This window comes from Heptranchias perlo, chromosome 37, assembly GCF_035084215.1.
Source record: "Heptranchias perlo isolate sHepPer1 chromosome 37, sHepPer1.hap1, whole genome shotgun sequence".
Classification (NCBI taxonomy): Eukaryota; Metazoa; Chordata; class Chondrichthyes; order Hexanchiformes; family Hexanchidae; genus Heptranchias; species Heptranchias perlo.
Genome location: NC_090361.1, coordinates 14,204,755 through 14,232,196, shown reverse-complemented (window position 1 = coordinate 14,232,196; position 27,442 = coordinate 14,204,755). Strand labels below are relative to the sequence as shown.

The window sequence follows — 27,442 nt, the reverse complement described above, 5'->3', positions numbered from 1 at the left end:
CTTAGATCAGATACTACAGTACGCTGGGTGAAAGGGGGCGATTCACTCCCGTCTAGTAGTATACGGCTATGGAGCGTGCTGATTCTGTAAGCTCGATAAGCTGAATGCCCCTTAAGTGGAAGGGCTGGTATGTAAGAGCAGGACAAGCAGTGTTCACTGGATTGGAAGCCAGTTAATGCATAGGGATACAGAGCATGGGAGAATGGAGATAGAACACTGAGATAGATCTGGAATGTAGGAACTGCAGCAGAAATCAAGAAAAAAAGAAAGAACTTGCATTTATATAGCGCCTTTCACGACCTCAGGACGTCCTAAAGCGCTTTACAGCCAATGAAGTACTTTTGAAGTGTAGTCGCTGTTGTAATGTAGGGAAACGTGGCAGCCAATTTGTGCACAGCAAGATCCCACAAACAGCAATGTGATAATGTTGGTTGAGGGATGGAAATGTTGGGAATGGTTGATGGAACTGTATAAAACGCCGGTAAGGCCACAGCTGGAGTATTGTGCGCAGTTCTGGTCACCACATTACAGGAAGGACGTAATTGCTCTGGAGAGAGTGCAGAGAAGATTTACAAGAATGTTGCCAGGGCTTGAAAATTGCAGCTGCGAGGAGAGATTGGATAGGCTGGGGTTGTTTTCCTTGGAGCAGAGGAGGCTGAGGGGAGACTTGATTGAGGTGTACAAAATTATGAGGGGCCCAGATAGAGTAGTCAGGAAGTACCTGTTTCCCCGAGCGGAGAGTTCAAGAACTAGAGGACATAGATTTAAGCTGATTGGTGGAAGGATTAGAGGGGACATGAGGAAAAACTTTTTTACCCAGAGGGTGGTGGGTGTATGGAATTCACTGCCCGAATTGGTGGTAGAGGCAGGGACCCTCAACTCTTTTAACAAGTACCTGGACCTGCGCCTAAAGTGCTTTAAGCTGCAGGGCTACGGACCTGGTGCTGGAAGGTGGGATTAGAATGGGCACCTGGTCGTTCTTCGAGCCGGCGCGGACACGATGGGCCGAATGGCCCCCTTCTGTGCTGTATCTTCTCCATGGTCCTGTGGATAAATATTAGCCAGGACATTGGGGATATCTCTGCTGCTCTTCTTCGAAATTGTGCCATGGGCTCTTTTACATCCACCTGAGAGGGCAGACGGTGCCTCGGTTTAACGTCTCATCTGAGAGACAGATGGACGATGGAGATGGAAATGGCACAGCGGCTGAGCACAGAGACCAAGCATGAATCACATTCAGCGCGTGTCAAATTTGATCTGGAACTGAAGTGATTTTCATTCTCACCTTGAGAAATATAACAGGAAGCCCCAGGAATGATTTGAATCGAGATAATCAAACATGCAGTGGGAGGCTGCTACTTAACATCATTAAAAAATGTGCTTTGCTGCAGGTCCCGGGAAAGGCCAACACTCAAGCAATTCAAGGCATTGTTATCACTGAGTGCGCCAGAGGCAGCTCTAACCACCAGTTAAGGAGAATCTGCGGCAAATTAAAGAGTCTCGTTAATGTCGATGTACAAATTATATCCAGACTGCCTATCAGTGAGTGAGCTGAAAGTTAATTTTGATTTGGTGTCGTTAAGTTATTTGATGATATAACAAAAAATTAGCACTTTGACACCAACAGCTCTATCTTTCATTGTCAATTTTCTCCCTTTCTCTCTTCTTCTTTCTCCTCCTTCTATTTCTCTCCTCTTCTTCCTTCTCTTGTTCCTCCTCTTCCACTGCTTTCTCTTCCCCTCCTCCCCTCCTCCTATTGTTCTCCTTCCTTTCATCTCTGCCTATTCCTCCTCCTTCTTTACTTCTTTTTCTTTGTCTTTCCCTCATCTCCTCTTCCTGTTCCTCTCCTTCCTTTCTTCTCCTATTCTGCTTCTCCTTCTCTTCCACCTCGTCTTCCTCCTCTCCTCTCTCCTCCTATTCCTCCTCCTCTTTCTTGCTTATGCTCTTTCCATACTCTCCTCCTATTGCTCTCCTCCTCTTCCACTTCTATCTCTTCCTCCATTTCTTCCTCTTTCTCCTCTTCTTCCTTCTCTTGCTTCTCCTCCTCTTCCATGTCTTTCTCTTCCCCTCCTCTCCTCCTCCTGTTCCTCTCCTTCTTTCTCCTATTCTGCTTCTCCTCTTCTTCCTCCACGTCCCATCCTCTACCTCTTCCACCCACCTCTTCCCCTTCCTCCCTCAAAGACCTCGACTCCTGCTGGGACCCGGAATCATGCCTGGGTCCTTGGTGTATGTGTGTGGTGGAGTTACACATTGTCTTTACCGGGAGGGCGTTGCTTTTTGACTTGTATCTCCTACTGGTCCTTGATGCAACCTGGGCTTTACTGGCACCGTGTTGAGTAACACCATGCACTGGTCTTCAGGGGCATTTAGGTGGGCTTTCCAACCAAGAAGCAGCCAACAATCACGAGGAAACTTAGGTTGCTTCTATACTGACTTCAGTCGGCTGCTCCCGCTGTTATCTCCTGACTTGTGGGGCTTGAACAACGGCTGACAACCCCGAAACAAACTTGTTCGATTGGCAGCGGCCAGGAAGGGCCATTTTTTTTTAAGACCAGGTCATCTTGCCAGCCAGCTTAGTGAATCTGGGCAGATTATTCTGGGATTGCTGCTCGCTACTGAAGGCCCACGTGTCCAGGACAGTGGCACTGGTATGGGACTGTGCGACATATAAGCACCTCCAGCTACTTGTTCCATGGAAGCTTTATGTGCCGAAAGGAGAGGCTTTTGAATTTTTGACTCATAAAGAAGGAAGGAACTGGCATCTGTATAGCGTCTTTCACAACCTCGGGGTGTCCCAAAGCGCTTTACAGTCAATGAAGTACTTTTTGAAGCATAATCATTGCTGTAATGTAGGAAACGCTGCAGACAATTAGCGCACAGCAAGATCCCACAAACTGCAATGTGATAATGTAGATCATCTGTTTTTTTAGTGATGTTGACTGAGGGATAAATATTGGTCAGGCCACCAGGGAGAACTCCTCTGCTCTTCTTCAAATAGTGTCGTTTACATCCACCTGAGAGGGCAGATGGGGGGCTCAGTTTAACATCTCATCTGAAAGACGGCACACCCAACGGTGCAGCATTCCCTCAGTGCTGCACAGGGAGCGTCATCCAGTGCTCATGTCTCTGAAGTGGGGCTTGAGACCCACAACCTTCATGACTCAGAGGCAAGAGAGTTACCCGCTGAGCTACAGCTGACAACTAATTTCTTTTTATTGCTCAGAGGTGGCAGGTTTTACATATCCTGGGCCTGTTACTGTAGGTCTGAGGCACTTTCCTCAAAGTTTGTTTTCCGGCATTGTGACTGATTTAAATCCACACCCTCCCCACACACGGACCATTAGTGAGAATACTCAGAGCATCTTCTGTCCAGTCCTTTGTCCAGTTGCCTCCTTCTGTCAGGCACGAACGGCAGGATCCATCTCTGATCGTGACTACTGGCTATCGCCTCACTGTGAGGTGCAGAATTACAGGGTTGCATGACCCAGAGGACGATGTACAATGATAGGTTTAATGGATACTGGCCCTAAAAACCTGTAGGGCAGTACTTCTCAATGAATGTGCCAAGATATTCCAGCCTTGGGGGGTGGTGGGGGTGGAATAGGTCTTGCAACTTGCATGTCTTTGGCATGTCCCTGGGGCGCATGTATGGTACCTCCTCCCCGGCTGAAGATTCAAGTATGCTGGGTCACCCCATGAGAAAACTGAACGTGTCCATGTGGAGGTCGGGCCCATGGTTCCAGGCCCGGACCTCCTGGTGAGCCCCACAACCACCCTTGGATCGGCTGGTATGCCTGGCCTTAGCGGGCGTATCTGTATCCACCACGCGCCAGCCCCAAGGAAGGCCCAGGGAATGGGCACGTAAAGCTCCTTCTCACCTCTAGCTCTGCGCTCACAGTGCAAGTTCAATACCCTACTTACCTCCACCCTGTTCAGGTTGTCCAGCATTTTCGAGGCCTGAATCATGCTCCCCTTCAATCTCCATAGAAAAGAAAACCAATTCTCCAACCTCAGCCCTCCTACTGTACTCTAGAACCCCAGCCCACCTATTGCAGTCAGGAGCCCCAGCACTTCCACTGCACTCTAGAACCCCTGCCCTCCTACTATATGCAGGAACCCCAGGCCACTTACTGTACTCAGGGACCCCAGCCCTCCTATTGTACTCCAGAACCCCAGCCCTCTTACTGTACTCAGGAATCCCAGTCCTCCTACTGTATTTGAGAACCCCAGCCCTCCTACTGTACTCAGGAACCCCAGGCCACTTACTGTTCTCAGGAACCTCTGCCTGCCTACTGTTCTCCAGAACACCAGCCCTCCGACTGCATCCTAGAACAGCCCTCCTATTGTAGTCTACTACTTTATTCAGGAAACCCAGCCTCCCCCCACAGTATTCAGGAACCACAGCCCTCCTACTGTACTCAGGAATCCCAGGCCACTGACTGTACTCCAAAGCCCCAAGTCCCCATTGCAATCTGCACATGCAGCCCACCTAACAGACTCTGCAATTCTTGCACATCTGTCCTGCTGTACAACCTGAGCCCACCGACTGAACTTCATACTTCAGCACACCTACCGCACACTGTAACCCCCCAAACCTACCGCACACTGTAACCCCCGCACACCTACCGCACACTGTAACCCCCGCACACCTACCGCACACTGTAACCCCCGCACACCTACCGCACACTGTAACCCCCGCACACCTACCGCACACTGTAACCCCAACACACCTACCGCACACTGTAACCCCCGCACACTGTAACCCCCGCACACCTACCGCACACTGTAACCCCCGCACACCTACCGCACACTGTAACCCCAGCACACTGTAACCCCCGCACACCTACCGCACACTGTAACCCCAGCACACTCACCGCACACTGTAACCCCAGCACACCTACCGCACACTGTAACCCCAGCACACCCACCGCACACTGTAACCCCAGCACACCTACCGCACACTGTAACCCCAGCACACCTACCGCACACTGTAACCCCAGCACACCCACCGCACACTGTAACCCCCACACACCTACCGCACACTGTAACCCCCGCACACCTACCGCACACTGTAACCCCCGCACACCTACCGCACACTGTAACCCCCGCACACCTACCGCACACTGTAACCCCCGCACACCTACCGCACACTGTAACCCCCGCACACCGACCGCACACTGTAACCCCAGCACACCTACCGCACACTGTAACCCCAGCACACCTACCGCACACTGTAACCCCCGCACACCTCCCGCACACTGTAACCCCCGCACACCTACCGCACACTGTAACCCCCGCACACCTACCGCACACTGTAACCCCCGCACACCTACCGCACACTGTAACCCCCGCACACCTACCGCACACTGTAACCCCCGCACACCTACCGCACACTGTAACCCCCGCACACCTACCGCACACTGTAACCCCCGCACACCTACCGCACACTGTAACCCCCGCACACCTACCGCACACTGTAACCCCAGCACACCTACCGCACACTGTAACCCCCGCACACCTACCGCACACTGTAACCCCAGCACACCTACCGCACACTGTAACCCCCGCACACCTACCGCACACTGTAACCCCCGCACACCTACCACACACTGTAACCCCCGCACACCTCCCGCACACTGTAACCCCCGCACACCTACCGCACACTGTAACCCCCGCACACCTACCGCACACTGTAACCCCAGCACACCTACCGCACACTGTAACCCCCGCACACCTACCGCACACTGTCACCCCCGCACACCTACTGCACACTGTAACCCCAGCACACCTACCGCACACTGTAACCCCCGCACACCTACCGCACACTGTAACCCCCGCACACCTACCGCACACTGTAACCCCAGCACACCTACCGCACACTGTAACCCCCGCACACCTACCGCACACTGTAACCCCCGCACACCTACCGCACACTGTAACCCCCGCACACTGTAACCCCCGCACACCTACCGCACACTGTAACCCCAGCACACCTCCCGCACACTGTAACCCCCGCACACCTACCGCACACTGTAACCCCAGCACACCTACCGCACACTGTAACCCCCGCACACCTACCGCACACTGTAACCCCAGCACACCTACCGCACACTGTAACCCCCGCACACCTACCGCACACTGTAACCCCCGCACACCTACCGCACACTGTAACCCCCGCACACCTACCGCACACTGTAACCCCCGCACACCTACCGCACACTGTAACCCCAGCACACCTACCGCACACTGTAACCCCCGCACACCTACCGCACACTGTAACCCCCGCACACCTCCCGCACACTGTAACCCCAGCACACCTACCGCACACTGTAACCCCTGCACACCTACCGCACACTGTAACCCCCGCACACCTACCGCACACTGTAACCCCCGCACACCTACCGCACACTGTAACCCCAGCACACCTACCGCACACTGTAACCCCCGCACACCTACCGCACACTGTAACCCCAGCACACCTACCGCACACTGTAACCCCCGCACACCTACCGCACACTGTAACCCCAGCACACCTACCGCACACTGTAACCCCCGCACACCTACCGCACACTGTAACCCCCGCACACCTACCGCACACTGTAATCCCCGCACACCTACCGCACACTGTAACCCCAGCACACCAGAAACTTAACTGGACCAGCCATTTTAATACTGCGGCTACAAGAGCAGGTCAGAGGCTGGGTATTCTGCGGCGAGTGACTCACCTCCTGACTCCCCAAAGCCTTTCCACCATCTACAAGGCACAAGTCAGGAGTGTGATGGAATACTCTCCACTTGCCTGGATGAGTGCAGCTCCAACAACACTCAAGAAGCTCGCACCATCCAGGACAAAGCAGCCCGCTTGATTGGCACCCCATCCACCGCCCGAAACATTCACTCCCTTCACCACCGGCGCACTGTGGCTGCAGTGTGTACCATCCACAGGATGCACTGCAGCAACTCGCCAAGGCTTCTTCGACAGCACCTCCCAAACCCGCGACCTCTACCCCCTAGAAGGACAAGAGCAGCAGGCACATGGGAACAACACCACCTGCACGTTCCCCTCCAAGTCACACACCATCCCGACTTGGAAATATATCGCCGTTCCTTCATCGTTGCTGGGTCAAAATCCTGGAACTCCCTTCCTAACAGCACTGTGGGAGAACCTTCACCACATGGACTGCAGCGGTTCAAGAAGGCGGCTCACCGCCACCTTCTCAAGGGCAATTAGGGATGGGCAATAAATGCCGGCCTCGCCAGCGACGCCCACATCCCATGAACAAATAAAAAAAACATCTACTGCACACTGTAATCCCAACACACCTCCTGCACACGTAATCTTAGCACACTGTAACCCCAGCACACTGTAACCCTAGCACATGGTAATCCCAGCACGCTACAACCCCAGCACGTCTAGTGTATTCAGTGCCCACAGCAAGACCATAGCCTTATGAGCAAAATTATTGATATAATTAGAGGCAGCAGGGCGGACAATCTGTCGGCCTCTGAAGTAACTTCCAAAAGCGAATTAGCTGAGGACAGGTAGCACGGTGTTCGAAGGCGGTTGTGTTGATCTGCAGGATGTGCGGTTTAATTAGTAACCAGCTCTCAGTCGCCACTTAATGTTTCACTCTGAGGGGCTGCCGCAATGGGGTGATATTCATGCCATGTTTAATTATGCTCTCCCTGTTGCAATATTGTCACAAATGGCAAGCTTCAAAGAGCAACAACTTCACCAGATCTGAATAATTCAGGTTGGGCCCGAGCACGGGAATTGGATTGGGGGCTAAATGTCACGTTTCTTATATAATGGAAAATGTAAGACTGAGGTCCCCAATCACGGTCGGGCAGATGAGAGGCGGCACTGTAAGCTTTTCATCTTAACACTCATCCGACTCATGATCTTCCGATCCCATTTCCCTGGGAGCTTTAGTGAGCTGTGTCCAGCTCCTTATCAACACCCACAGCACATGGGAGCAGCAGAGAGCAGAAAGCTGCTGCTGACAGATCTGTCTGAACGGCCACTGTGGAAACTGACCTTTAGAATGATGCAAAGCCCCAACTGGTTATAATTGGATAATTACGTATAAAAAGGAGAGAGTCGGCATTAACGACACTGCACAGAGAAGTGTCAAACCACTCGAAAAATGGGCAACAGGGGATCAATTGGTTAAAACGCAGAAAACACTCAAAACTCTGACAGTAATACTCTGTAATCTCACTACACGACATAACAACATTCACTGTAATACTCTGCAATCACATTACAGTACAGCACACTACAGTACGGAACGCTACTGTACTGAAAGCTACAGTACAGCACACTACAGTACTGCACACTACTGTACTGCACACTACTGTACAGCACACTACAGTACAGCACACTACTGTACTGCACACTACTGTACTGCACACTACAGTACTGCACACTACTGTACTGCACACTACTGTACAGCACACTACAGTACAGCACACTACAGTACGGAACGCTACTGTACTGAAAGCTACAGTACTGCACACTACTGTACTGCACACTACTGTACAGCACACTACAGTACGGGACGCTACTGTACTGAAAGCTACAGTACTGCACACTACTGTACTGCACACTACTGTACTGCACACTACAGTACAGCACACTACAGTACAGCACACTACTGTACTGCACTGTACTGCACACTACTGTACTGCACACTACAGTACAGCACACTACAGTACAGCACACTACTGTACTGCACACTACTGTACTGCACACTACAGTACAGCACTGTACTGCACACTACTGTACTGCACACTACAGTACTGCACACTACTGTACTGCACACTACTGTACTGCACACTACAGTACAGCACTGTACTGCACACTACTGTACTGCACACTACAGTACAGCACACTACTGTACTGCACACTACTGTACTGCACACTACAGTACAGCACACTACAGTACGGAACGCTACTGTACTGAAAGCTACAGTACAGCACACTACTGTACTGCACACTACTGTACTGCACACTACAGTATGGAACACTACAGTACTGAACGCTATAGTACAGCACACTACTGTACTGCACACTACAGTATGGAGCACTACAGTACAGCACATTACAGTACTGCACACTACAGTACAGCACACTACTGTAATGCACACTACAGTACAGCACACTACAGTACAGCACACTACAGTACTGAACATGACAGTACTGAACATGACAGTACTGAACACTACAGTATAACACACCACAGTACAGCACACTACAGTACTGAACACTACAGTACAGCACACTACAGTACAGCACACTACAGTACAGCACTGTACTGCACACTACTGTACTGCACACTACAGTACAGCACACCACAGTACAGCACCCTACAGTTCTGTACACAACAGTACAGCACACTACACTACAGTAAAGCACACTGTAGAATTGCACACTATAGTACAGTACACTACAGAACAGCACTCTACAGTACTACACACTTCAGTACAGCACACTATAGAATTTCACAGCACAGTATTGCACACTACAGTTCTGTACACAAAGATTGGTGGCATAGTAAGTAGTGTAGACGATAGCATAAAATTATAAAGGGACATTGATAGATTAAGTGAGTGGGCAAAACTGTGGCAGATGGATTTCAACGCAGGTCAGTGTGAGGTCATCCATTCTCGATCAAAAAAGGGTAGATCTGAGTATTTTTTAAATGGTGAAAAGCTAGGAACAGTGGAGGTCCAAAGAGATTTAGGGGTCCATGTACACAGATCACTAAAATGTAGTAGGTACACAATAATCAAAAAGGTTAATGGAATGTTGGCCTTTAAAACTAGAATATAAAGGGGAGGAAGTTTTGCTACAGCTGTACAAAGCCCTGGTTAGACCACATCTGGAGTACTGTGTACCATGTACAGTTCTGGGCACTGCACTTTAGAATGGATATATTGGCCTTGGAAGGACTGCAGCGCAGATTCACCAGAATGTTACCAGGGCTCCAAGGGGTTACGTGTAGCGTGACCATGTCACGCTACACGTAACCCCACCAGCAAATAAAAGTTATCTGTTTTTAATACAACGGGTCATTCTCTGTCTTTCTCTTCCTTTCGGATGTTTCTCCCTCTCTCTCTCTGTCTGTCTTGTGTTCTGGCCATTTGTGTATTCGGTGGTCCTGTAGGTAACACCTCTCTGTCTGAACACTTTGATTGCCTTGACAACGGGCAGTTGGAAAGATTATCTGTAATCACCAGGTATTATTCTCTGACTATAAATGCGAAACGTTCAAGGAGTCCCACACTCACTCACCTGACGAAGGAGATAATCTCCGAAAGTTTGTGATTTTCAAATAAAATTGTTGGACTATAACCTGGTGTTGTAAGATTCTTTACATTTGTCAACCCCAGTCCATCACCGGCACCTCCACATCAGGGCTCCAAGGGTTAGATTATGAGGAGAGATTACATAAACTAGGCTTGTATTCCCTGGAATATCGAAGGTTAAGGGGGTGATTTGATTGAGGTTTTTAGGATTTTGAAAGGAATTGATGGGGTAGATAGAGAGAAACTTTTTCTGCTGGTGGGAGAGTCTAGGACAAGGGGACGTAACCTTAAAATCAGAGCCAGGCCATTCAGGAGAGAAGTTAGGAAACACTTCTTCACACAAAGTGTGGTAGAAGTGTGGGACTCTCTCCCACAAAGAGCAGTAGATGCTAGCTCAATTAATAATATTAAATCTGAGTTCGATAGATTTTTGCTAACCAAGGGTATTAAGGGATATGGAGCCAAGGCGGGAGGATGGAGTTAGGATACAGATCAGCCATGATCTCATTGAGTGGCAGAACAGGCTTGAGGGGCTGAATGGCCTACTCCTGTTCCTATATTCCTATGTTCCTAACAGTACCGCATACTACAGAATTGCAAAGCACAGTATTGCACATGACAATACTGCACACTCCAGTACAGCGTACTACAGATTTGCACACTAAAGTATTGAACACCTCAGTGCTACGCACAACAGTACAGCACACTACAGTTCTATACACAACAGTACAGCACCAAAGAACAGCACACTACCGTAAAGCACACTATAGAACAGCACACTACAGTACAGCACACTACAGTACAGCACACTACAGTACTGAACAAGACAGAACAGCACACTACAATACTGCATACTATTGTACTGCACACTACTGTACTGCACACTACTGAATTACACATTACAGTACTGCACACCACAGTACAGCTCATCAGACATGCCAACCATGAGTATTCCAAACTAACAGTCAGCGTTTCAATCTTTGAGTCAACTTTTCACAAGAGAAATGAACTTTTTTACAGGGATTGGAGGTCATAAGAACATAAGAACATAAGAAATTGGAGCAGGAGTAGGCCAATCGGCCCCTCGAGCCTGCTCCGCCATTCAATAAGATCATGGCTGATCTGATCCCAACCACAAATCTAAAGAACACAAGAAGTAGGAGCAGGACCCGGCCGCACAGCCCCTGGGCTCGCTCCGCCACCCACAGGGCCTTGACCGATCCGAACTCAGCTTCATGTCCAATTTCCTGCCCGCTCCCCATAACCCCTAATTCCCTTTACTTCTAGAAAACTGTCTATTTCTGTTTTAAATTTATCTAATGATGTAGCTTCCACAGCTTCCTGGGGCAGCAAATTCCACAGACCTACCACCCTCTGAGTGAAGAAGTTTCTCCTCATCTCAGTTTTGAAAGAGCAGCCCCTTATTCTAAGATTATGCCCCCTAGTTCTAGTTTCACCCATCTTTGGGAACATCCTCACCGCATCCACCCGATCAAGCCCCTTCACAATCTTATAGGTCCACAGAACTAATCTGATATTGCAAGCAGTATCGAGGGTGCAGACCTGTGGAGTGGCAAAGGAAGATTAGAATGGAGGGGTCTGGAAGCACAGCAAGAGAATGGGGGTTTGAGGGCACATTCATGGGATGAGGGTCCGAGAGCACAGAATTGGGATGGGGGGGAAGGGGCTGGCTGTGTTGGAATGGGATGGGGAGATGGGGTCTGGGGTACTGGAATGGGATGGGGAGGCAATGAGTACAGAATGGGATTGGAAGTGGGGTATATGAGTACAGGAATGGGATGAGGAGGGGGGGTTTGGGAGTACAGGAATGGGAAGGGAGGGGTTTATGAGTACAGGAATGGGATGTGGAGGGGGGGCGTCTGGGAGTATAGGAATAGGATGGGGAGGGGGTCTATGAGTACAGGAATGGGATGCGGAGGGGGGGTTTGGGAGTACAGGAATGGGGAGGGGTTTATGAGTACAGGAATGGGATGAGGAAGAGGCGTCTGGGAGTATAGGAATAGGATGGGGAGGGGGTCTATGAGTACAGGAATGGGATGCGGAGGGGGGGTTTGGGAGTACAGGAATGGGGAGGGGTTTATGAGTACAGGAATGGGATGAGGAAGAGGCGTCCGGGAGTATAGGAATAGGATGGGGAGGGGGTCTATGAGTACAGGAATGGGATGCGGAGGGGGGGTTTGGGAGTACAGGAATGGGGAGGGGTTTATGAGTACAGGAATGGGATGAGGAAGAGGCGTCCGGGAGTATAGGAATAGGATGGGGAGGGGGTCTATGAGTACAGGAATGGGATGCGGAGGGGGGGTTTGGGAGTACAGGAATGGGAAGGGAGGGGTTTATGAGTACAGGAATGGGATGTGGAGGGGGGGCATCTATAAATACAGGAATATGATGGAGAGGGGGTGCCTTGGAGTGTAGAATTGGGATGTGGGGAGGGGGGTCTATGAGTACAGGAATGGAATGGGGAAGGGGGTCTGGGAGTACAGGAATGGGGTGGGGGGTCTATGAGCATGGGAATGGGATGGGGTGGGGAGGGTTTATGAGTACTGGAATTGGAAGCGGGGGGGTTTATGAGTACAGGAATGGGATGGGGTGGGGAGGGTTTATGAGTACAGGAATGGCATGTGGGGGGGGGATGGTCTATGAGTACAGGAATAGGATGGGGATGGGGAGTCCGTGAGTGCAGGAATGGGTTAAGGGGTCTGGGAACACAGCAATACGATGGGGGTGGGGGGCGGGGCCTATGAACACGGCAGTGGGGTTGGGCACTGTGAGGTATAAATACATCAGTTATTGAGCAGGTTCACAGTGTCCTCAATCTGTGTTCAGATAACAGAGCTGAAGTAACGGAGAGAGAAAGAAAAAGCATCAGATATCAAGTTTCCGCTCTGAGCAGCAATGCGGGGCTCAGTGGCATTTATTAAAGGAAGTGAAGATATCGGCAGGAATAAAAAATCGATTCAGTTGTTTTCATTGTTCTGCAGTCCCTTGAGGCCTCACTGCAGAAGCAAACTGCAGCATGAAATGAATCTAAAGTCCATTTCCAATCATTCAGGGTCTAGTCATGACTCAGAAAGCTGAGCCAAACAACACTACTCCCGCAGGGGACATTGACTAGGCCATGATTTTCTCAGGTGTGGCTACCTCGGCCTTCCAGACAGCTCTCCTCTCTAACCTGGAACACCAAAGGGGCTGGACACCGGACACAGGATAACCTCACCTGACACTCATTCCATCTAATCCTCTGTGGGTTCATTGTAGGCACTTGTTTTATTAACTTCTTTTAGTAAAATATGGAGGAAACCGCCATTTAATATAACTGTGTGTGTATTTGCATGGGTATGCATCTGTGTATATGTGTGTGTGTTTTTGTGCATGTACATGTTTGTGTTTCTCATGTGTGTGCATTTGCAGTTTGTGTATGTGTGTTTAGTGTGCATAATCATGTGTGTTAGTATATGTTCATGTGTTTGTGTGCATTCGTGCCTGCATGTGCATGTGTTTGTGTGTGCACTTGTACATGTGTGTGTATGTCTGTGCATGTGTGTCTATTTGTGTGTGCGTGTATATGTGTATGTGAGTGTGTGCACGTGTATGTGCGTGTGTTTGTAGTATGTGCCATATTTCTCCCACACGGCCCATTACAGTTCACGGCCCCATTGCAGTTGGGGATGAACTGTGATGGGCCAATAGATCTGTTTTCATCCTTGACTTTTCTTCTATCTCTATCAGCTGGAAATGGTGCTGTGCGATATTACTGCGCGGTTCTTAATGCGTTCGTCTAAAATGGTTGTGCCCACTATCATAACAAGATGTTAACCCAATTAAAATCACTGGTTAACATCTTGCAGTTATTTCACTCAAGCTTGCTAAGTGTTTGTACAGTAATATTACATGGAATGTACAGCACAGAAACAGGCCATTTGGCCCAACTGGTCCATGCCGGTGTTTATGCTCCACACGAGCCTCCTCCCTCCCTACTTCATCTCACCCTATCAGCATATTCTTCTATTCCTTTCTCCATCATGTACTTATCTAGTTTCCCCTGAAATGCATCTATGTTATTCGCCTCAACTACTCCATGTGCTAGTGAGTTCCACATTCTCACCACTCACTGGGTAAAGAACTTTCTCCTGATTTCCTTATTGGATTTATTGGTGACTATCTTATATTTTTGGCCCCTAGTTTCGGACTCCCCCACAATGGGAAAAATCTTCTCTATGTCTACCCTATCGAAACCCTTCATAATCTTAAAGACCTCTATCAGGTCACTCCACAGCCTTCTCTTTTCTAGAAAAAAGAACCCCAGCCTGTTCAATCTTTCCTGATAGTTACAACCTCTCAGTTCTGGTACCATCCTTGTAAATCTTTTTTGCACCTTCTCCAGTGTTTCTATATCCTTTTTGTAATACGGGAGACCAAAACTGTGCACAATACTCAAAGTTCTATAAAGTTTAACATAACTTCTATGCTTTTGAATTCTATTCCTCTAAAAATTAGTTCCAGTACTATGTTTGCCCATTCACAGCATTAATCTACGTTGCTACTTTTAATGATTTGTGAATCTGTACCCCTACATCCTTGTGCATCTTGTGTGTGAATGATGTGATTGGTCAGTATGTGAATGATGTGATTGGTCAGTGTATGAATGATGTGATTGGTCAGTGTGTGAATGATGTGATTGGTCAGTGTGTGAATGATGTGATTGGTCAGTGTGTGAATGATGTGATTGGTCAGTGTGTGAATGATGTGATTGGTCAGTGTGTGAATGATGTGATTGGTCAGTGTGTGAATGATGTGATTGGTCAGTGTATGAATGATGTGATTGGTCAGTGTGTGAATGATGTGATTGGTCAGTGTGTGAATGATGTGATTGGTCAGTGTGTGAATGATGTGATTGGTCAGTGTGTGAATGATGTGATTGGTCAGTGTATGAATGATGTGATTGGTCAGTGTGTGAACGATGTGCCTGATCGTCGAGTTACATTGAGTTTACATTACAGAAACAGGCCATTCGGCCCAACTGGTCTAAGCCGGCATTTATGCTCCACACGAGCCTCCTCCCACCCCTCTTCATCTCACCCTATCAGCATATCCTTCTATTCCTTTCTCCCTCATGTGCTTATCTAGATTCCCCTTAAATACATCTATGCTGTTCACCTCAACTACTCCTTCTTGTAGCAAGTTCCACATTCTCGCCACTCTCTGGGTAAAGAAGCTGCTCCTAAATTCCCCATTGGATTTATTAGTGACTATCTTATATTTATGATCTCTAGTTTTGGATTCCCCCACAATGGGAAACATTTTTTCTACGTCTACCCAATCAAACCCTTTCATTATCTTAAAGACCTCTATCAGGTCACCCCTCAGCCTTCTCTTTTCTAGAGAAAGAAGCCCCAACCTGTTCAGCCTTTCCTGATAAGTATATTCTCTCAGTTCTGGTATCATCCTTGTGAATCTTTTTTGCATCTTCTCCAATGCCGCTATACCCTTTTTATAATATGGAGACCAGAACTGCGCACAATAGTCCAAGTGTGGTCCAACCAAGGTTCGATACAAGTTTAACATAACTTCTCTGCTTTTCAATTCTATTCCTCTAGAAATGAACTCGAGTGTTTGGTTTGCTTTTTATGGCCTTATTAACCTGCGTCGCTACTTTTAGTGATTTGTGTATCTCTACCCAGATCCCTTTGCTCTTCTATTCCATTTAGACTCTTATTATCCAAGCAGTATGTGGCCTCTTTATTCTTCCTACCAAAATGCACCACCTCACACTTACCTATATTGAAATTCATTTGCCAATTACATGCCTATTCTGCAAGTTTATTAATGTCTTCTTGTATTTTGTCGCATTCTTCCTTGGTGTTAACTACACCCCCCAATTTGATGTCGTCTGCAAATTTTGAAATTGTACCTCTGATTGCTGAGTCCAAATCATTAATGTAAATTGTGAACAACAGTGGTCTCAGCACCGATCCCTGTGGAACACCACTTCCCACCTTTTGCCAGTCAGAGTAACTACCCTTCACCCCTACTCTCTGTTTCCTGTTTTGTAGCCAGCTTGCTATCCATTCTGCTACCTGGCCCCTGACTCCACATGCTCTGACCTTAGTCATGAGTCTACAATCAAAGGCCTTTTGAAAATCCAAATGTATTACATCTACTACATTACCCTTGTCTACTCTTTCTGTTACTTCTTCAAAGAACGCAAAAAGGTTGGTCAAGCATGACTTTGCCTTCTGAAATCTGTGCTGACTAATCTTTATTATATTTTCGGTTTCTTAATTACATCTTTGAGTAAAGATTCTATTATCTTCCCTACCGCTGAAGTTAAGCTAATTGGTCTGTAGTTACCTGGACTCGTTCCATCTCCCTTTTTAAATAAAGGAATCACATCAGGAGAGTGATTTTAAACCCCAAGAATGGGTGAGTTGGGGGCGGGCGGGAGTTGAAAATTGTTGGTTTTTGGGTCGCGCCTGCAACCCGGCTTTATTTCTGGATTTAACTTCGGCGGGTAAAAGTACAGGCTTCCCACTGGGAATGCAAAGTCCGAAAATTTTGCGGTTGCGACCCAAAAAAAAAACTATTTTCAACTCCCACCCGTCCCCAAGCCACCCATTCTTGGGTTTCAGAAACACCCTCCAGCTGTCCACCAGTCCTCTGGCACTACTCCCTTTTCTAATGAATTTTTATATAAAAGAAATAGTGCCTCTGCTATCTGTTCCCTAACTCCTTTTAATATACGTGGATGCAATCCATTCGGACCAGGGGTTTTATCTCCTCTAAGTTTGATTAGTTTATCAATTATCTCCTCCCTTTTTATCTTAAATGTCCTGATATCATTTTTCGATTCTCTTCTTCTAATGTCATACCCACCATGTAAGTCTCCCTGGTAAACACTGAGGCAAAGTAGCTGTTCAATATTTCTGCCATTTCGCTGTCATTACCTGTGAGTTTATCTTGTGTATCCCTCAGTGGCCCTATCCCTACCCTGATTTTTCTTGTGTTATTTATGTGTCTGTGGAATAATTTACAATTTCTTTTTATATTCCTTATTAATTGAATTTGTAGCTCCTCTTTGTTTTCCTAATTGTTTTTTTGACTTCTTTCCTACCTCTTTGTATTCCCTTTATCACCCTTTCCATTACTGTCTAAGTACTTTGAGTATGCCTTTTTCTTTAGTTTCAATTTTACCCTTATCTCTTTATTAATCCATGGTGTTTCATTATTGGCTCGTTTGTTCTTGGTTTTAGAGGAATATATTTCTCCTGAACTCCACTAATCACCATTTTAAATATTACCCACTGCTGTTCTATTTCTTTGTCTGTCAAAGTTTTTTTCCAGTTTACCTGCCCTAGTTCTATTCTTATCCCCTCAAAATTAACCTTTTTTTTCAACTTATTACTTTGGTCTTTGTCTTACTTATGTCTTTCTCAATCATTATTTTAAACCTTGTTATGTTGTGATCGCTATTGCCTAGATTTTCCCCGATGCTTACTTCTCTTATCTGCTCTGGTTCATTTCCCATTACTAGATCGAGCAGTGATTGCTCTCTTGTTGGGCTTCTTACATACTGGATAAGAAAGGAGTCATGTACACACTGTAAAAACTCCATTCCCTTTTCCCCCCTACCTCCTCTTGCCAGTTTATTTGGGGGTAATTGAAATGTCCCATGATTATTATTTGATGTCTTTTACTCATTTCATAGATTTGTCTATATATTTCATCTTCACTTCCCTTCCACTATTAGGTGGTCTGTAGAATATCTCTATAAACGTGATCGATCCCTCCTTATCCTTTGTCTCAATCCATATGGATCCTGTTTCTATCTTAACGTTACGTATGTCCCTTTTTTCTACTGCCATTATATTGTCTTTAATTAGTGCAGATACCCCACCCCCCTGCTTCCTTCCCTATCCTTTCTAAATACGTTATATCCTGCAATAATTAACTGCCAGTCCTGTTCTTTACGTAGTCATGTTTCAGTTATCCCTCCTACATCTGGCTCCTTGCTACGAATTATTGCCTCCAGTTCCCCCATTTAGTTTCGGATGCTAGACAGACAATTTAATTTGTTTTCATTAATTGTTCTACTCACTTTATTTTGTGCTTATGTTCTGTAACTGTATCTGTTCTCTGACCATTCATGTTACCCTTATTCCTTACCTTGGTCTGACCTTTACTCTCATCTCCTGTATCTTTTAACTTCAGATTTATGCAATTTTCACCAAAACCCTCCCCCTGTCTTATTCATTTAAAGTCCTATCCACAGCCCTATTTATCCTTTCCGCTGGGACGCTGGTCCCATTCCGGTTCAGGTGGAGCCCATCCCAGCAGTACAGCTCCTTCCTGTCCCAGTACTGGTGCCAATATCCCATGAAATGGAACCCCTCCTTCCCACACGAGTCTTTCAGGCGTGCATTCACCTTCCTGAGCTGTCTATCCCTCTGCCAATTAGCACGTGGCTCAGGTAGTAATCCTGAAATTAACACCTGTGAAGTCCTGTTTTTTTAATTTAGTTCCTAACCTGATATTCCCCTAGTAGGACCTCCTCCCTTTTCTTCCTTATGTCATTGGTCCCAACATGGACCACAACAACTGGATCCTCCCCCTCCCTTTCCAAGTTCCTCTCCAGTTGCTCTGAGATATCCTTTACCCTTGCACCAGGTAGGCAACACACCCTCCTGGACTCTCGGTCATGACTGCAGTGGATGCCAGCTATCCCCAGAATTATCGAATCCCCTGACTACAACCTTTATATTCTGCTGCTCCTCACCTTGCACTGCCTCCTGCTCCACAAATTTTGTTCACCATAACTACAAAGATAAACTACCTAGACTCAGACATAAAGGGGAGATATCAAAATTTGCTGATGAATCGTAGAATCATAGCGAGGTTACAGCACGGAAGGAGGCCATTTGGACCATCGAGTCCTTGCCGGCTCTCTGCAAGAGCAATCCAGCTAGTCCCACTCTCCCGCCCTATCCCCGTAGCCCTGCAATTTTTTTCCTTTCCAATACTTACCCAGTTCCCTTTTGAAGGCCATGATTGAATCTGCCTCCACCACCCCCTCGGGCAGTGCATTCCAGATCATAACCACTCGCTGCGTAAAAAAGTTTTTCCTCATGTCACCTTTAGTTCTTTTGCCAATCACCTTAAATCTATGTCCTCTGGTTCTTGACCCTTCTGCCAATGGGAACAGTTTCTATCTACTCTGTCTAGACCCTTCATGATTTTGAATACCTCTATCAAATCTCCTCTCAACCTTCTCTGTTCCAAGGAGAACAACCCCAGCTTCTCCAGTCTATCCAGTCTAACTAAAGTCCCTCATCCTTGGAATCACCCTCTCTAAGGCCTTCACAGAATTGGCTAAGTAACAGGAAAGTGCGGTGCCCAGAATTGAACACAATACTCCATTTGCGGCCGAACCAGTGTTTTATAAAGGTTCATCATGGCTTGCTTGCTTTTGTACTCTATGCCTCGATTTATAAAGCTCAGGATCCCATATGCTTTTTTAACCACTTTCTCAACCTGCCCTGCCACCTTCAAAGATTAGTGCACATATACCCCCAGATCTCTCTGTTCCTGTACCCCTTTTAGAATTGTGCCCTTTAGTTTATATTGCCTCTTCTCATTCTTCCTACCGAAATGTATCACCTCGCATTTTTCTGCGTTAAATTTCATCTGCCACATGTCCGCCCATGCCACCAGCCTGTCTATATCCTCTTGAAGTCTATCACTATCCTCCTCACTGTTCACTACTCTTCCAAGTTTTGTGTCATCTGCAAATTTGGAAATTGTGCCCTGTACACCCAAGTCCAAGTCATTAATATATATCAAGAAAAGCAGTGGTCCCAGCACCGACCCCTGGGGAACACCATTGTACACCTCCCTCCAGTCCAAAAAACAACCGTTCACCACTACCCTCTGTTTCCTGTTACTTAGCCAACTCTGTATCCATGCTGCTACTGCCCCTTTTATTCCATGGGCTTCAATCTTGATGACAAGCCTATTATGTGGTACTTTATCTAACATCTTTTGAAAGTCCATATACACCATATACATAAACTGGGAGTAGTAGCAAAGTTCCAGGGAGAATGCAGGCTGGGAGAATGGGCGAATAAGTGGCAGATGCCGTTTAATACAGAAAAATGTGAGTTGATATCTTTTTGGAACAGGAGCATAGAATAGAGACACACCTCAGTTGATAAAGCAGTGGAGGAACAAAGGGATCTAGGTGGCCGGTAAATGAATCCTGAAAAAAAGGGTGCACAGGTTAAAAAAAAAACAATTCATTAAGAATCAAATGGGAATTGGGGGTTTATATTGAGAGGGATTGAACGTAAAAGCAAAGAGGTTAAGATGACTTAGTAGAAGATGATGGTTGGACCACATCTGGAATACACATGTGCAGTTTTTGGCTCCTAGGCGGGATGGACTAGCCCTGGAGGAAATGGAATGGAAATTCGTCAGGTTGGCGCCAGGGATGTGCGGTGTGAGTTATAATTAAGGCTCGAGCCCTTAGGGCTCTCGAACTCAGACCATTGAGAGGCGAAGTTCAATATAGGTATTCAAAACGATGAAAGGGATAACCGAGGTATAAGTAGAGAGATTATTTCCAGTGGCAGGGAACTCGAAGACACAAGGCTGTGATCTCAAGGCAAGCTACTCCTCCCAGTTTTGTATCCTCTGCAAATTTTGATATCTCCCCTTTATGTCTGAGTCCAGGTAATTAACTTTTAGTTATAGAGGACAAAATCTGTGGAGCAAGATGCAGTCCAAGGCGGGGAACGTTGGGGTTAGGGGGAGGGTGGGGGTGGAGCAGCAGAATAGAAAGATTGTAGTCATAGGGATTCGGTAATTATGGGGATAGCTAGCGTCCTCTGCAGTATCTCATGTAGGGAGAGATTAGCGGGAACTCTCTGCACACAAAGAGTTATCGGAATGTGCTAAACTGATTGCAGCATTCAAAAAGGTGTTGGATAATTAGTGGGGAAAGGAGGGTTTGAAGGGGCATGGGGCAAAAGTAGGAAAATGGGATATGTTTGGAGAGTAAATGGGAAAAATGGGATTGTATAAAATCTAACCCTGAGAGGAACCTAAATTCAGTGCAGTAAAGATGGTTGAGAGAGTCTGCGCCTGTGCCAGAACGTTCTATGGGCTGGATTCTCTGCTCATTCAAACTCATCAATAGGCTCCTGAATGATCGCTGCTGTACAGTGTGTTTATGTGTTGACATCAGTGGGGGGCGGGGGGAAGGGCCAAGATCGGCTTCAACTGTGATGCCCCTGTGAGCGAATAGCCTGCTGGTGCCTCCCGTTTGAGTCTCCCAGCTGAGGAATGCGCACTTGGTACAGGAGGGCGGCCAGTGCTCACGGATCTGTGCCCCAGGAGGAAGCTGAACCTTCAGGAGAGGAGGAAAGAAACCAAAGCATCAGAGGAACTTTCGAATCACAAAATCTTCGCCTGACGCTGGGTGGGAAACCTCTCGGGGTCAGTCAGAGTCCAGCCCTTCGCAACCATGTGGGGACCAGAACGGAGCAGCCGAGCCCCCACCCGCCCCCCCCCCCCCCATTCCCCCATGCCACTCGCTCTCCCGCTGCCTCTTCTACTGCTCACAGAGTTAGTGTGCTCTTGGAAGGTTGGTTTATGAAAGGTTGGTTTTCAACACAAGAAACTTCAATTAGCATTGATCAGCTCTAAGAGAGTCCAGATAGGAAGTGGGTGCTGGAAGAGGTTGGCCCAGTAGTGTTATCGACCCGACTTTCCATTGCTCAGACCGCATGTCATGTCACATCCCCCAACACACCGCTAGTAGATGCTCCCAACCTGGTTAGTTGGCGCCAACACTTAATGACCGGCCCGCACTGACTGATGCAGCTCCTATTGATCTATTGGCAGGTTTTGCTTTGTTGATTGCACTTGAGGTTTTGAGCAGACAACATATTGATCAGTGCCCGTGTATTACCACAGAAGCTGAGACTTCCAGACAACTTAGCTGGTCAGTCTGTCGTCTTATTTCTCAGTTTACTTATATTGGCAGCTGGGGAGGGAGAGGTGCGAGGGAGAGAGGGGGGAGTGAGAGGGGGAGAGTGAGGGGGAGGGGGGAGAGGGAGAGGAAGAGAGGGGGAGGGAGGGGGGAGAGAGAGGGGAGTGAGAGGGGGAGAGAGAGGGAGAGGAAGAGAGGGAGAGAAAGAGAGGGGGAGGGAGAGAGGGGAAGGGAGAGAGAGGGGAGTGAGGGGGGAGAGAGAGGGGGAAAGAGAGGGAGAGGAAGAGAGGGAGAGAAAGAGAGGGAGAGGGGAGGGAGAGAGGGGAGTGAGAGAGGGGAGTGAGAGAGGGGGAGAAAGAGGGACAGGAAGAGAGGGGCAGGGAGAGAGGGGGAGGGAGAAAGAGAGAGGGAGGGGAGGGAGGAAGAGGGAGGGGAGGGAGAGAGAGGGGAAGGGAGGGTGAGAGAGGAGGGAGAGGTGGGAGGGAGAGAGGGGGAGGGAGAGAGGAGGGAGAGGTGGGAGGGAGAGGTAGGGGAAGGGGGAGAGAGGGAGTGAGGGGGAGAGCGAGAGAGACAGAGAGATGGAGAGATGGAGGGAGAGAGGGAGAAATGGGGGGTCAGAGAGAGAGAGAGAGAGAGAGAGAGAGAAAGGGAAGACAGGGAGGGGAGGGAGAGGGGAGGAGTGAGAGAGAGGCGGAGAGGGGGGAGGGAGAGAGGGGAGGGGGGGAGGGGGGAGGGAGAGAGGGGGAGAGGGGGAGGGAGAGAGCGGAGGGAGGGGAGGGGTGAGAGGGCGATAGAGGGGGTGGGAGGGAGATAGGGGAGGGTGAGAGGCGGAGGGAGTGGGAGAAGAGGGAGTGAGGGGGAGGGAGCGAGGGAGGGTGAGGTAGAGAGGGGGATGGAGAGAGGGGGAGGGAGAGAGGGGAGGGGTGAGAGGGAGAGGGAGTGAGAGGGGGAGGGATAGAAGGAGGGAGCGAGAGAAGGGGAGGGAGAGAGGGGGAGGGATAGAGGGAGGGAGCGAGAGAAGGGGAGGGAGCGAGAGAAGGGGAGGGAGCGAGAGAAGGGGAGGGAGGGAGGGGGAGGGAGAGGGCATGGCTGTCCTCTTTGCTCATTTCTGTTTGTCTTTGCACTTTTCACCGAGTGAGGGACGGATAATGCTTTTTGCAGCAAGCACTGGAGAGGAATGAACACGCTGGCAATCTGAACTAAAGACAGACAATGCTGGACATATAACAACAAGCCTGTCAGTACGTTTATACAGAAAGGATGTTTCGGGTGGAGCCCCTTCACCAGGGGTCGGGGTGAAGATTCCCCATTTGAAGGCATTCACTTTCTTTCCTCTTTCAGATGCCTTGCTGTGTATTTCCAGCATTTTCGGTCTTAAATATGAAATTTGGGGAAATTCATGGTGGAAATAAACAGCCGAGCAGCTACATAGCATCTCAAAGTTGAATAAATACACAGAAGATAAGACTGCATAATCTAGGCTGACACTCCGGTGCAGTACTGAGGGGGTGCTGCACTGTCAGAGGTGCAGTCTTTCGGATGAGACATTAAACTGAGGCCCCGTCTGCCCCTCTCAGGTGGATGTAAAAGGTCCCATGGCACTATTGGAAGAAGAGCAGGGGAGTTCTCCCTGTGTGCTGGCCAATATTCTTCCCTCAAGCAAGATCACCAAAAATAGATTAACTGGTCATTGTGGGATCTTGCTGTAGACAAATTGGCTGCTGCGTTTCCTACAAAACAATGACTGGATGTCAAAAGTAATTTATTGGCTTTGGGAAGTCCTCTGACCTGTAAAACACTCTGACTGAGCCGACCTCTGACCTGTAAAACACACTGACCAAGCTGACCTCTGACCTGTAAAACACAGTGACCAAGCTGACCTGTAAAACACTCTGACTGAGCCGACCTCTCACCTGTAAAACACACTGACCAAGCTGACCTCTGACCTATAAAACACACTGACCGAGCCGACATCTCACCTGTACTACATGCTGACCGAGCTGACCTCTGACCTATAAAACACACTGACCGAGCCGACATCTCACCTGCGCTACACACTGACCTCTCACCTGCGCTACACACTGACCTCTCACCTGTACCTCATACTGACCGAACTGAGGCACCATAATATGATGGGCTCCGACTATTGGTACTGTAACGGGCCCCAGACTGACTGGCACTGGAGCCATTACAGTACTAACCAACTATGGAATTGGATTGTATACAAAGCCATTTAAACTTGAGCCTGTGGCATATACATCACCACAGGGGATCCTGTTCCTGGGGCCAGGTCCATAGGCAACCATCAGGAAAACCCAGTGAAAAATAGGTCTTCCTGACCTGCAGTCTTAACATCCAGTGAGTCTAGACTGCAGTTGCCGCTGGCTGGCTGTGTGAGGCCTGTGAACTGCGGGTCGGTGGCTACACGTAACTAAAGTAGATAACACAATGATATCTGAAGATCAGGGCGCTGCAGTAGCTCCCTGTCTAGTCAACAACAACAACTTGCATTTAAATCGCGCCTTTAACATAGTAAAACGTCCCAAGGCGCTTCACAGGAGCGAAATCAAACACTTGACACCGAGCCACGTAAGGGGATATTAGGACAGGTGACCAAGAGCTTGGTCAAAGAGGTAGGTCTTAAGGAGTTAAAGAAAAAAGAAGAGGAAGTGAATTAGAAGCGATGGGCTCGAATATGGAGGGGCGGCCAAATTGCGCACACGTATGGACAAAGGGAAAGTCAAGTTACATATGCATAGCAAAGATTGGGATAGATATGTCTGACAGGTCCAGTGGTTTGTGTTATTTGCTTTGTTCGCACGTCTCTTTTCTCCAGAGAGGAATCATCAATTCTCTACAGTATAGCAACAATCTTCCTGTGTACAAAACCTTACTTCCTGTTGTCACGTTTTTGTCACACGTTTGTGTCAACTTTTTTCCATTTTAAATTCCTATGTCAACATTTATAATGGAAACTACCTATGTAAACTTGTCACGTTGTAATGACACCCTCCCTCCAGTGGTGGCGCTGCAGAACCTCAATTTTGCCTCTCATAGCTCCTCGGCTCCTACTGTGGAGAAACTCCCATAATCCAACCAACCTGAGTTCTCTGCTTCCCAAACTGCCATCAATTTTGCCATTTAACTAACGATGTAAAATCAAAGTCTTATAAAAATACAAGGACAGAACGTATGACGTTAAAATGTGGACCGAATGGAGTCTGTACGCCCTCGGGTCCAATCATTGGCCACCCTCTGACCCTGCTTCATCTGAGGACTAGATCTCGACCCCCTGTGTGCAATGCCATGGGAGATTGACGAATAATAATATTTTATACCAAATTGCATCCAAAAAGGAAGGAAGCTGATTAAGCATGAGCATTCCTGTTTCTCATAGACTTTACTTCGAGCGACACAAAGCCCCCTCCTCTCTGGATCTCAGCCTAGCTCCCCCCTGAAATCACCCTCGGTGTCCTACCTTTGTGACATGATCTTGAAGGCGTCGGGAAGGTAGCACTCGACGTTCTCCATCTGGAAGGGGTCAGCGTCGCAGATCTTGTCGTCTGTCCGCCCGTAGTTGGCGCTCTCGATCATTATGACGTCGCTCCCCGGGCACCGCAGCTCGATGGGGTATCCTTCGCACGCCAGCTCCCGGCGCATCAGACCAAACGGCAAGGCGGCTCGACTCAAACCTGGGGGGGGGGGCAATCAGAAGCACCGCTTTGAGACATGACATGTGGTGAGTGTAACAGGATCGGGAGGAACAGGTGGACTTTGGACCTTTGGTTCCCAAAGCTCTCCACCACTGGGGTTTCCTCACTGGCAAAGAGAAGGTTGAGAGGTGATATGATTGCTGATTTTAGGATTCTGAAGGAACTGGATAATGTCGATCGTGACCAGCTGTTTCACCTTGACCAGGACAATAGAACCAGAGGACACGGCCTGCGCTCGAAGTGGGTAAATTCAAAACTAATCTGTGGAAACAATATTTTGGTGAGCGAGTGGTCACTCTGTGGAACAGGATCCCCAGGGAGACGGTGGAAGTGGAGAGTATTGATTCATTCAAATGCAAATTGGACACATTTCTTTCAGAGAATAACATTTTGGGATACAGTATATGAGTAATTTGAGACATGGCGTGTGGTGAGTGTAACAGGCTCGGGAGGAACAGGTGACTTTGGACCTATGGTTCCCAAAGCTCTCCATCACTGGGGTTGTCCCTCACCTCATGTCTGGGTTTGTTGTGGACTAATCGATTGCTCCAATTAATCAACAACTCCATTATCGTTGTATCATAAAGAAAGACTTGTATTTATATAGAGCCTTCCACAACCTCAGGTCGTTCCAAAGCGCTTTACAGCCAGTGAAGTACTTTGGGAGTGTAGTCACTGTTGTAATGTAGGAAACATGGCAGCCAATTTGTGCACAGCAAGGTTCCACAAACAGGAAGGTGATAATGACCAGATAATTTGTTTTTTAGTGACATTGGTTCAGGGACAAATATTGGCCAGGATACTGGGGAGAGCTCCCCTGCTCTTCCTCAAATAATGCCTTGAGATCTTTTATGCCCACTTAACAGAGCAGATAGGGACTTAGTTTAATATCTCATCTGAAAGACAGCACCAATCCAACAGTGCAGCACTCCCTCTGTACGGCACTGGAGTGTCAGCCTGGACTTTGTGGTCTAATATCTGGAGTGGGATTTGAACCCACAACTTTTATGACTGAGAGGTGAGTGCGCTACCCACTGAGCCATGGTTGACACAGTGAGGGATGAGGGAAAAAGATAGGACAGAGGGTCAGTAGGGGCACTGGAGCTAGTGAGGGAGAGGAGGGCAATGAGGATATGGGGGTACAGACTGTAGAAGGGGCCAGTGAAGGGTTAGTATTGGGACAGGGGTACAGATTATAAGGAACACAATGAGGGGACAGTGAAATTATAGTTTCTATCATTTGTGAGGATTCTTGTGACTGGGGTTTTTTTTTTGAAAGATTGACCAGCAAATGTAGCCTCCGAGCAGGGACAGCAATCGCGAAACCTCTTACCTTTAGTGGCCAAAGTGAGTTCAGAACGAGTCCTGAGCCTGAGGGACAATTGACGTCAGGGAGAAGCCACTTCACAAG

The 27,442-nt window shown here is 48.0% G+C and overlaps 1 protein-coding gene across 1 annotated transcript in view; it reads right to left on the bottom strand.

Moving 5' to 3' along the window:
• The window catches only part of LOC137304311 (adhesion G protein-coupled receptor L1-like), a 331,855-nt gene that overhangs the window by 185,757 nt on the left and 118,656 nt on the right, over positions 1–27,442 (bottom strand). The window contains exon 2 of the mRNA XM_067972853.1: positions 25,797–26,010. Coding sequence (XP_067828954.1) covers positions 25,797–26,010 — 214 coding nt within the window. The remainder of the gene's footprint in view (positions 1–25,796; positions 26,011–27,442) is intronic.